Source organism: Leptonychotes weddellii, chromosome 3, assembly GCF_054177405.1.
Source record: "Leptonychotes weddellii isolate Sample4059 chromosome 3, ASM5417740v2, whole genome shotgun sequence".
In the NCBI taxonomy this organism is placed as follows: Eukaryota; Metazoa; Chordata; class Mammalia; order Carnivora; family Phocidae; genus Leptonychotes; species Leptonychotes weddellii.
Window position 1 is genome coordinate 174,466,949 of NC_138371.1, and position 11,786 is coordinate 174,478,734.

The 11,786-nt window shown below is 46.8% G+C and overlaps 1 protein-coding gene across 1 annotated transcript in view; it reads right to left on the bottom strand.

The window, feature by feature from the left end:
• Positions 1 to 9,886, bottom strand: part of ANKRD10 (ankyrin repeat domain 10) — a gene marked incomplete at its 5' end in the record, with an annotated part of 28,949 nt that extends 19,063 nt beyond the window's left edge. Inside the window, 2 exons of the mRNA XM_081815517.1 lie at positions 5,244 to 5,335; positions 9,614 to 9,886. Of these exons, the coding sequence (XP_081671643.1) occupies positions 5,244 to 5,335; positions 9,614 to 9,886 (365 nt within the window). The remainder of the gene's footprint in view (positions 1 to 5,243; positions 5,336 to 9,613) is intronic.
• Between the last annotated feature and the right edge of the window lie 1,900 nt (positions 9,887 to 11,786).

Consider the following 11,786-nt stretch of genomic DNA (forward strand, 5'->3'; position numbering starts at 1 on the left):
ATCTGCATTAAAAATACACAGACACACATGGGCGCAGAGGCACGGTTAGTGAGCGCGAGCCGCCGTCACGTGACCACCTGGACCGGGGGCCGGCTCCACAACGCTGCCTTCCAACCTCCTGCAGCCACTTTCAGCATGAAGCCAATTTAAATATGTCAATACTTCAACAAAAGTTTAACAGTATGGACTAAAAACCATTCACTCACGATTCTGGTTACTTTAAAATTTGGTATGCTGTATCTCAAATACATTAGTAACTATTCCTAGATGGAAATAAGCAAATACATGGAATCGTTAAAAAAAAAAAAAGATTAAAAAAAAACATCACTAAATGTCCATTTGTACAGACAACATTAGCAAACATCTAAGATTTCTTCAGTAAAAGAAAAACACGTGTATTTTTAACCCTTTGGTATCCAAACTCTTAAGTTATGAAGACTTTCTTAAATACAGTCTTCAGATAACAAGAGGAAGAAACTATTTTGTAAAGTATTTACCTGAATAAATTTGGTGCCAAGTTTTCATTTCAAGGTCAACATCACTGAGGGTAGTTTTACATTGCAACCGAACCCCAACCATGTTTGCATACGTTAAACAGAAGAGTGTCATTCAGAGGCTGATAAAAGGCTTCATGTGCTCCCACTATAATTTAGCAGAGGAAAAAGATATTTGGATTTGGAAATCATTGGCTATTTGAAAGCACTATGTAGAAAAGCGGTGATTAAGCAATTATCCAAGTCTATGCTATTCAAGGTGTTACGAAACTAATCAAAATTCTAAACTAAGTGTGTCCACAGCTTTAGGGGGCTGGCTGTCCACCTCTGCTCCTGTCGGCAGGCAGAAAGAGCTTCAGCGCTACGTCGGGAAGTATCTCGTCCACCAGGCCAGCAGCTCTCCCATACAACGGGAAAAGAGCCAGCCACCAGCAAGATCGGACAAGCGTGCCGGAGTGACACTGAGGTACGTATGGGCGGCGAGACTAGGTGGGAACGCAGAGGGTCCAAAATCAGAAACTAATTCAGAGTTACAATTCTAACAAATTTCACAGACTTTTATTCTTAGGGGCAAATATATGAACCAATGAAAAGAAACCACAAATTTCAAACATGAATGAATGAATGGTTATCAGAGTAAGTGTGGGCTAGATTTTGCCTCGGGCAGGAGCTGCGAACAAACTCCCAACAGCAATATGACATATCCTCGTGGCACGTAGGTGCCCTAAAGGGAATTCTGCTTCCAGAGAGGGCTCTCTGGGTAAGCGCACAAGGCTGGGTCATAAATGTGACCACCAATGAGGAACCAAACTAAACCAACTCAATTTCAATTAAGAATGTCTCAAAGTTCAGTAGTGTGGATGCTTTTGCAAAATTAAAACAAAGTCTATTAAGGGGCGCCTGGGTGGCTCAGTCGTTGGGCGTCTGCCTTCGGCTCAGGTCATGGTCCCAGGGTCCTGGGATCGAGCCCCGCATCGGGCTCCCTGCTCAGCGGGGAGCCTGCTTCTCCCTCTCCCACTCCCCCTGCTTGTGTTCCCTCTCTCACTGTGTCTCTCTCTGTCAAATAAATAAAATCTTTAAAAAAAAAAAAAAAACAAAGTCTATTAAGATCACATTTTAGACTTTTGTGACTATAGCCAACTGTGCCTGTTTTCTAAATTAGGCAGAAGGATTTTTTTAGAGTGAGTCACTGAACTTGCTTACATAAGGCTATTTATTGATGCTTCTCCAGTTATCTGATGACTGCAGTTAAGTCCTTCCCGGGATTAGAATAGGTCAGTGGGAATATACACAGCCCCTTTGAAGATCTGGGTGCCACGGAATCAGTGGCTTCCACAGAAATGCTCTCCTATCGGAAGCTACGAGACTCTGCCACGACCTCATTAAACACTAACACCCGTGTGGCAGGGCACAAAATGGGCCAGCAAATCTGCCTGAAGTCCCAGCAACTGTAGTTTCACTCTAAATCCCACTGAGTCCCTGTATTTCTACTCAGAGGCATAAAAAAGACTATTTCAATATCTGGTTGATACGGAAACGTTCACTTTACTTCTCAAGAAAACAAAGTAACTCAAATTAATTGGTGCCCAAATAGTGAAAGTAAAGATAATCCAAGGCTTGAAATCTGCAGTTTACAGTGTCAGTAGTTAAAAGGTCTTAACTATCAGCAGATAGTCAGCAAGTTTTCCTGCTTTCTCGAAAATCCCAGAAGACTTCAGCTTACATTGCTACTTATTTGATCATCAAAAAGAAAAAAGAGGCAACGGCAGTTTGCAGGCTCGTCTGTCCCCCTCCTCCGATGCAAACCCCTCAGAGCGGGCAGCAATCGGTACTGGCCACAGTGACAGACGGAACCGTCCCACAAGCAAACGAAGGACGGGGACAACCTCACTTTTGAGAAGTCCGTACCTGATGCACTGGAGAAAAATGGGAACGAGAAGAGTCTGCAGAGGTTCAGGAGATTTAAAGTATGCAAACACTGAACCTGGTCACAGAATTACCACTTAATCCTACGTATTTTCACTTTTGGATGTAAACAATGGCAAATGATAATGACCATCATATAAGCCAGAAACAAAACCTCACGAGAAAAAGAAAACTTGGCACCAAAACTCAAGATGTAAAATAAGAGAAGGAAAAAAAAAACTCCATCAACATACTCACGTGTGGTGCTAGAAAATGTTACACACGGTGCCCAGCGGCTGACATGCGTTATCGTACAGACGCGGCCTATATTGGCAAGTGAGTTACACAACAAACCACTCTAGCCACAGACGCGGGGTATGCTTGCCCTCATCATTATCTACCCAGTGACCAAAAAAGCAGCAACTTAAGATTTTGGCCACTTTATGCAGTTGATACATAAAAAAAAAAAAAGAAAGTAGGAATTAATAACAAAATTAATAATCACCACCAAGTGTGACAAAATACTGATACGAGACAGCTTTCAATCTCTTCACAGGAAAAGGAAAGGTTCATATTATAGCATGTAATATGAAGAATTAATAATCTGGCCCATTGTGAACTAGAAAAAACACAAATCACTTTAGGTAAGTAAATTAATATTGTGCCCCTCGATCCTCTTAAAAAAACAAAACAGAACAAAAAGGCATTTTATTTGCTAGGACTACTCTTTACCATGTGAGCAGTACAAGTAAAACAGATCTAAGTACCATAATTTGGGGGACTCAAACTATCATCTGTTGGTAGGCTAAAAGTGTTAAACTATAAAAATGTGCAGAACAGACATCAAAAAGCAATTTACAAATCAGCTTCCCAGAAAAACTGGCAATTTCTCCAGATGTTAAAACTAAATAACCACATATACAATTGATTCTTTGTGCTCCGTCTCCAGGCCAAAGACTTAGAATTTTAAGCCTCGCTTTAGGCTAGTCGGCTCGGGCTAAATACTTCTTCTAAAAAACATCTCAAGGTTCAGGCAAGGGAAATCACCATAATGCAGGGTCTCGAGGGAGTGGCTCTTATACTGAGAAGGAAAAACAGCCTGGCACTCGAGGCCAGGCTCAGTCACACTTGGTGGGAAAGAGACACTCGAGGGTCCTGTAACCAAGGACAGAATTGTAAACAAAAGATTCTCATTTTAGAAAGACACCTATTAAAAAAAGGATATAGAGATAAATATTTATTGGCTCAAAGGATTAAGCTATTCATTGAAACGAAGAGAACTAACATCTTAGTAATAAAATGTTCAGGGTCAATTAGACTATTGTTTAGAAAAATAAGTCATTAAAAAGGTCAACTTCTAATTATTATTTCAATAAATGACAAGCAATGTAATCATTGATTTTATATGACTCTGTATTTCATAATCAAAGCTTCTGTTATTAAAATAAAGATTTGAGTTTTTAATCTAAACACAGCTAAAAAAATGCACATATAACTTCACTTTGAAGCAAGCCATTGAGAATCATCTCAAATTATATAATATATATTCGTATTATCCATTGTTTTTACATTACCTGAAGTCATAACTATATGAAGTCACAAGGTACCCTGCAATGTAATAGTTAATACAGGGCATATTTACAGTACTAAATTTCTATGAAAAAGATCCAAGCCCAAACTAATGACTTATCTTAATGATGTAATACTTAAATAAAACAGAAGCTAAGATCCTAGGAGCCAAATGACAGCCCCTGGTATTAGGCCTTACAGTAATTAATCTATATGGTTTTGCTATCCAGGATCTATTTTCAATAAATTTATTATAACACAGAGTCAAAACAATGAAGTGGAAACCAAAGGGTTAAACTAGGTTAGTTTTGTGGGTTTATTTCTCCCAAAGTCTATATTTTCACATTTCCAATTAGAACAAAGTGGTTTGTAATTAATTTTTATGAAATATTCAAGACACTCAAAACAAAAAAGCTAACATTATAGTTATTTTGGTTATTACAGCTCTATAGCTTACACTCAACATTTAAGGGTGAAAACCGCATCCATTTTGTTAATGCTGTGAACTGCAGGAGAAAAATTTTTACAATATAAATCTTTCAGAGAAAGTTAATACAAATGAATTTAATACCTAAAATAAATGTTTAATGCCATGGCTAGCTAATGACTTTTGCACATAAGACCACATCTTTAAATTAATACACTTAAATATTAATACTGTTCTATCAAGCCACGAATAAACTAGCTCATGTAAACTGGACTAAAACAAGATTACAATAATGTCACTGATATCAAGAGCTCAGAGGGAGTCTAAGTCTTTAATGTATATGGTTCCATTTTACAAATTATAAATCATTAAAAGTCAGAATGTGCTTTAAAACGTAATGTTCTCGCATCTGCTAAAAGATGAGAAAATCACCACTTAGAAAAGCTAGCTGTCTGTCAGGATCTGGGGGCCAGGGAGGCCTGAAAAGATGTTCTAATCCAATCCAAGGCCTCATTTCAAAATGAACACTGGCAAACTAAGTCTGACGACTTGCCCGCGGTGACACAACTAGTTAGTGGCCAAGTCAACAATGCCAGGTTCCGAATGGAACGAGCTCACGGCTCTGTCCACCCTCACATGCTGTCGTGGCAACAACAGCCTGCGGCGGCTCCCTCCGCTAGCCGTCAACCCCCACCGGAGCCCTGCCCACTAGCGCCACCTGATCTACCGAGCGGAGCTACGCTCACGGAGACACCCCCTGAGGACTGCTGCTTGCTCTCAGTACACGCTGCCTGTCAGCACGGTGCCCTGACTGCATGTCGGCAGGACGGATAAGCGAAGGCACTTACTCGATGTGGGCCCCGTTGGCCACCAGGGCACTGACGCAGTCCAGGCTCCCAGAGCGAGCCGCCTTGTGAATGGGGGTCTCGCCCTCACAGTCCTGAAACAACAGAAGGCGCACACGACATATCAGATCCAACAGGACTCGCACATTTCCAAGCAACATAATGGACACAGACGTGCACCTCGTTCGTCCTGGAGACCAAACAACACGGCGAGTCAGAGCTGACGCAGAACACACACAACTGTGGCCAGAGACGCGGGAGGGAAAAGAGAAGTCGGCCATGGAACGGGCATGTTCTCCTGAATTCCTGGGTCGAGAGCAAAGAGTCGTGGGGCCTCTCCAGCAGGGACAGCACACACACTTCACATGGATGTCGGGAAATCATTTTATGCTGGATCTCAGCACAAATGCGTTGTAGATAAAACCCAGAACAATTACCCTGTAACAGGTTAAAAAGAAAAAAGGAACCAAGGCCAAGGTACAGCACACACCATCCAGCGTCTGGTCTACCCAAGAGTGCCCACATCCGCCACAGGGCGGGCCTGAGCTGTGACATCACCCGTGCCCCCCTGCACCTCGAATCTCAATTACGAGTGCGATTTAGACAAGGAGGGTAGAGGTTAAAGGGCCAGGAATGATGAGGAAGAGGACCCGGGGCCACACACAGCCAGCTTCACCCACAGACCCTGAGAAAAGGCTGCATCAGAGCGGGATTCACACTTCAGAATAATGCTGGAAAAGGCAGAGAAAGCGAGCCGACGCTGGGAAGGACAGTGAAGAAGATGAATTAGTTTGCAGACTATGAATGGGACAAAATCTGAAATACGCTTCCATTCACGGGCTCTCTGGTTCATAAGAGGGAAAGAAAGATGCAGCAATCAAGAGGAGCAAGCCTTTTCTGTTTGAAACCCCGAGGCAGGACCTCCCGCCTGGCCCAGCAGCACCGTTCGGAGTCATCGCGCCTCCCTGTCCCTGGAAGCTGAGCCTGGCAGCAGAGCACTCCCCATAACAAAGGGAGGGGCGGCAGCGCACTGTGTGCGGCACCCCGAGGACGGTTCATTCATAAACTGGGACACAGCCGAGCTCCTGCCCCCGCGCACCTGAGCTCACAGACAGATCCCAGGGCGCAGGCCCAAGTGAAGAGTGCTCGCTGCTTCTACAGCAACACGTAACCTCAAAGACTCCAGCGTGCAGCGCAGAGAAAAGTGTGACCACTGACTGAAAGTGAGCTCAGAGGTGATGTAAAGTTCTACACAGAATAAGCCCATTTCTGAAGAAAGAAACACAGAATTCCATGTGGCCACCCAGGGAGCCATCCAGTGAGCTCAGATTCTGTTTTTTTTTTTAAGATTTTATTTATCTATTTGAGAGAGAGAGCACATGAGAGGGGGGAGGGTCAGAGGGAGAGGCAGACTCCCCGCTGAGCTGGGAGCCCGACGTGGGGCTCGATCCTGGGACTCCAGGATCATGACCTGAGATGAAGGCAGTCGCTTAACCAACTGAGCCACCCAGGCGCCCCAGATTCTTTTATTTTTTAATGATTATTTATCTATTAGAGAGAGGGTGAAAGAGAGAGCATGAGCAGCGGGGAGCAGCAGAGGGAGAAGCAGACTCCCCGCTGAGCAGGGAGCCCCATGTGGGGCTCGATCCCAGGACCCCAGGATCATGACCTGAGCCGAAGGCAGACGCCTAACAACTGAGCCACCCAGGCGCCCCTCAGATTCTTAACAAAGCAAAAACCTACCCCCATCCTCCCAAAAAGGGGGGGGAGGGGGGAGACAGGAGGAATGTAATTAGGACGAGTAACACTTGCATAGCGTGGAGATTTAGGGGAGGTGGTGCCGCCCCCACCCCCCCCCCACAAGAAAACAAAGGTTTCTAAAGCTATCTTTGGAACAAGGAGAAATAGTCAAAGTCTGCTCTATCACTTCAAGAAGATGATGGGACAGTAACAGAGGACAGAGGAGGAAGCAAAACCAGCTCCTACGTGCGTCCTCCAAGGAGAACAGCTTTGGGCCGGAGGGGAGAACCAACGCTGAAGAACACGCAGCCCAGATGTAAGATGAGGAGCCGTTTCAATTACTCACGTCTCAAGCTCAGACAAGTCACATTCCAAAAATATCAACTATTTTGTAGTATGATTCCAGAACTATTGTGGGCAAACTGAGTAATAAGGGAAAGTGGGAGCAGCGCCACAAGTCTGAAGATGGACAAGTCACCATGAATGGCAAATACAGAAAAGTCTAGTTCTAATCTGGCTACAAGAAACTAGAGGTGGTACCAAATGTCACCAAAATTCTAGAATTCTAGACCAGTAGTAAAGAGATGACTTGTAAATCCAGGCAGAACGTGACGCCCGTGGGTCGTGGCCACAGACCGGCTGAGAATAAATCACCTGGAGACGGACTTCCTTCTCTGTGGGTAAACAGGCTCCAGATGGCCCCTCACGCCAGGTCTGTAGACCGCAAACACAGTCTCTGTTAGACTTGAGGACAATGAACTGATGACAGTTAGGAATTAATATGCCAAAAAATCGAGACTAGAAGGTGGGTGGAAACTGGAGCAGGAGCAGAAAGGCCGCGGCAGGTCCAGAAAAACGGCAGGCACACAGACGGGCTTAGGAAATCCTGGATCTGGTTCTCTAACAGTTTACGTGGGGAATGAGAAACTGTCCACTGGCAGGGAACTAACACAAGGGCTGCCGTGCCCTCCGAGGTCAGGGGGTGCCTGTCCCAGCAGGCCGGCCGCCACTCCCCACACAAGGGGGCAGCCGAGACCCTGTCAGCAACCATGCCAGGAGACCCAGGGATGCCGGGTGACAGCCTCGGACACGAGAGGGCTTGGGGGGCTGCGAGGGGGGCCCAGCAGCCCCGGGTCCAGGGCAGAGGCTGGGCTGTTGTCCAACGGTATGTGGAAAAGAGCTTCTAGACTTAAACGGTCTGAAAGGCAGCGGGGGACCACCTCTTTCGACCTCTGTAAATCAGATGCTACGTGAGAACTGAATGAAAACCACCTGAAGGGCACCTGGGGGGCTCAGGGAGGAATCTGCTTCTCCCTCTGCTCCCCCCCACCCCCGCTCGTACGCTCTCTCAAATAAATAAATAAATAAAATCTTAAAAAAAAAAAAAAAGAAAACGAACAAAATATCTATACCGAAGTTCCATATTAGTCCTTAATCACTCCCATTCGTGGATTATCCGTATCTCATTAACAAGGGCATTGAGCACAAGGACTTGCCCCAGGCCAGGGAGCGGCACAGGGGAGGTGGAGCGTGGCACCCCTGGGTCCCGGGTGTTCTGCCAGGACAACGGGGCAGAGAGAAGGCAGCACCAGGAACGGGCAGGTGGGGACAGGCAGGCCTGAAGCAGTAATGGCGGGGGCTGTGTGGCCCCTGAACACACGGATCAAAGCGACCCGCACCGTCACTCCCCTGACCCCTGTTCTAAACTACTGCCACAAACACCTGTCCTCGCTTCCTGCCTTGTAGGTGGCCAGCTGAGTGACCTGTGAGGGAGGGGCCTGGTTATCAGCAAGGGATGAATCTTGGGAAAGACAGCAAAGCAGAGAGGAAATAAAAACTGTTTTGCACATAGTAGGCCCTTGAGGATTCTTAATAGAAAAAGCAAATAAAAACAGGAGAAAGGGAAAAGAGGAAAGAAGGCATAAAGGCATCCCTACAGAGCCCCAGGCACAAGCCCCTAGATGAATCCACCCTCAGGGCAGGATCTCCGCCCCGGGACCCCTCTGGCCAGACTATCCCGAGTCCTCTACACCCACACACGAGTCCCCAGGAAGCGAAACTCTCTCCCCGAGGTTTTCTTCGAGGAAGTGAAAGGAATAGTGAAAACACCCCGAGAAGCTGGCACGACCGCCCGCGCTTGCAACCACCCCCCCCCCCCTCCCCCCGGCTCCTCATCCGCGATCGGTCAGAGGGCGTGAACTCACGCTGGTCCGCCTGCTAGTGCTGGAGAGCTGCCCCAACGGCCCCGACGAGGCCACAGCCATCCTTCTGCTAGCGTGGGTGTGTCTCAGCGCTTCGTGCGGCAAGGAAGCCGAGGCCACTGTGGGCAGGGGAGCCGGGAAACCTGGGTTCCAGGCCAGACTCCTTCAGTTACCAGCTGTGACGTGGGCAAGCCACCTCGGATCGCCGTGGATCCCGGTAAGTCAGGTAACAGGTGAAAGCGCTCTCTAAACAGAACGCACCGCTCCGTGAAGGGCCTATTATCTACAAATAACTCCATACACGTAAATCCCCATTAGCCCCGAGGTTAACCTATCAAACTCTAATTAAGGCCCCCATTTAAAATTCAACACCATGTAATTATAACTGGAAAAAGAAAATAAAAACCAAGTTAATCATCGGCACTCCCTTACCGGTTTGTTAATGCTGGCTCCTGCTTGAATCAACCAGATGAGGCACTGGGGGTGGCCCCCGAAAGCAGCGATATGGGCTGGGGTCTGTGCGTAGCGCGTAGTGGAGACGTCCAGTGTGGCTCCAGCTCTCACCAACTGGATGAGGCACTCCAACTTTGAAAACAGCAGAAGGGGGATGACACACGTGTGTCGTATGTTTTTACATGTTACACAAACAATTTCAATTCTGTGATGTAGATAAGTGGCATTTTTGTTGCCCAGCTTTTTTTCTGTTTAAGGGAACAACAGAAGTCATTCCTTCGCAATACAAATTTTAAAAAAGCTTAAAAAGAGGGGCCCTGGGTGGCTCAGTCGTTAAGCGTCTGCCTTCGGCTCAGGTCATGATCCCAGCGTCCTGGGATGGAGCCCCACAGGGATGGAGCCCCACATCGGGCTGCCTGCTCAGCGGGAAGCCTGCTTCTCCCTCTCCCACTCCCCCTGCTTGTGTTCCCTCTCTCGCTGTCTCTCTCTGTCAAATAAATAAATAAAATCTTAAAAAAAAAAAAAAACCTTAAAGAGAGTATTTTTCCTTATCCTGGTTTTAAAAAAAAAATCTGTTACACAGGAGTAGAAAGTCAAAAACACTGACGGCACACAAATTTAAACATTCTGTTTTTCCTACAACTGAAAAAGCCAAAATGAGTAAAGACTGCGATATTCAAAGACTTCTATCGCAGCTGGGTCTTGCCACTTTCACACGCCATGCTACAGAACAAAGCCAGGGACTGGTTGTTGAAAGGAGGTACAGCCACAGTGAACGCTTCATAGAGCGTTTTCTGCTCTGCACAAGGGCACCCTGCGCACCCTCACACAGGCCGCATTCGAGGAAAGCTCAGCTGAGGCCTGCCTCCAGTCCTGATGTGCAGAGTGAGTGTTCACACTGTGCACGCCCCTCCAACCCCTCCCCTCCCCCCCCCCCCCCGGGAGGAAAAGGCCTAGGGCACATCCAAGCTCTGGCCTCCCAGGGGGCACATCCAAGCTCTGGCCTCCCAGGGGGCTGAAAGAGGACCACGCATGTGGCAAGACCACAGTTTACAGCCGGGCACCAATTATCATCCCAGCCTGTGGCTGCAGGAGGCTCGTCACACTCCACACATACCCCACACGTGCCCACCGCGAGCCAGGCGCTGTCCCACAAGGCCTGCTGTCCGCAGACTTACACTGCTCCACCCACATGTCCTCAGATCCTGCTCGGCCCATTTCCCCTATAGAGGCACAGCGCAGAGTTAGTGGAGAAGCTCCAAGTGCCAATGATCCTCTTCCACAAGACAGAGCTCAGAGGAAGAACAGGCGGCCACACCCTGATGTGACCCCGCATCTCTTACTCTCTGTCAGCAATTTAAGCCTTTCCTTGCTAAAGACAGGTCACTGTGACCACATTTGTGGGAGATGGACTCTCACGCTGGCAGCACACAGATTTAACATGATCTCGGGCTTCCAGGAACTAGAATCTGGGAGTGACAGCTGATAAAGAGACACACTTTGGTGCAATTTTGCATAACGCCGTTATTAACGTACTAGGAGAAAATGAAAGTGCCAATGGTAGTGATAAGGCCAACAGGTTTCAAGTCCAAAAAAAAAAAAAAAAAAGAAACAAGGATCAAAATCAGTGGGTATGCCAAAAGCTGTTACTTATTAAGATCAAGCAAGAGCTCCCTGGACTTAAATCTGTTACCTGTGGGTTCGCTTTAGGAAACTGGGAGAGATACTGTTCCATACGACAGCTTGTAAAAGCCCAGTGTAACTAGAGATTTTATTTTTTATTTTATTTTTTTTTAAGATTTTATTTATTTATTTGAGAGAGAGAGAATGAGAGACAGAGAGTATGAGAAGGAGGAAGGTCAGAGGGAGAAGCACACTCCCTGCCGAGCAGGGAGCCCGATGCGGGACTCGATCCCGGGACTCCAGGATCATGACCTGAGCCGAAGGCAGTCGCTTAACCAACTGAGCCACCCAGGCGCCCTAACTAGAGATTTTAAATAATGTTTAGTTCTCAAGGAAAAATAAGCCTCATGAAAGGTCAGGTAACGTGCAGAGTTGGCACATTTCTCGGAACGCCAGCCTGAAAGATGGGAATAGTTCATTATGTGTTAAATGCCAACTTGGCTCTTGCCCAGGCCCCAGCACAGGGCAG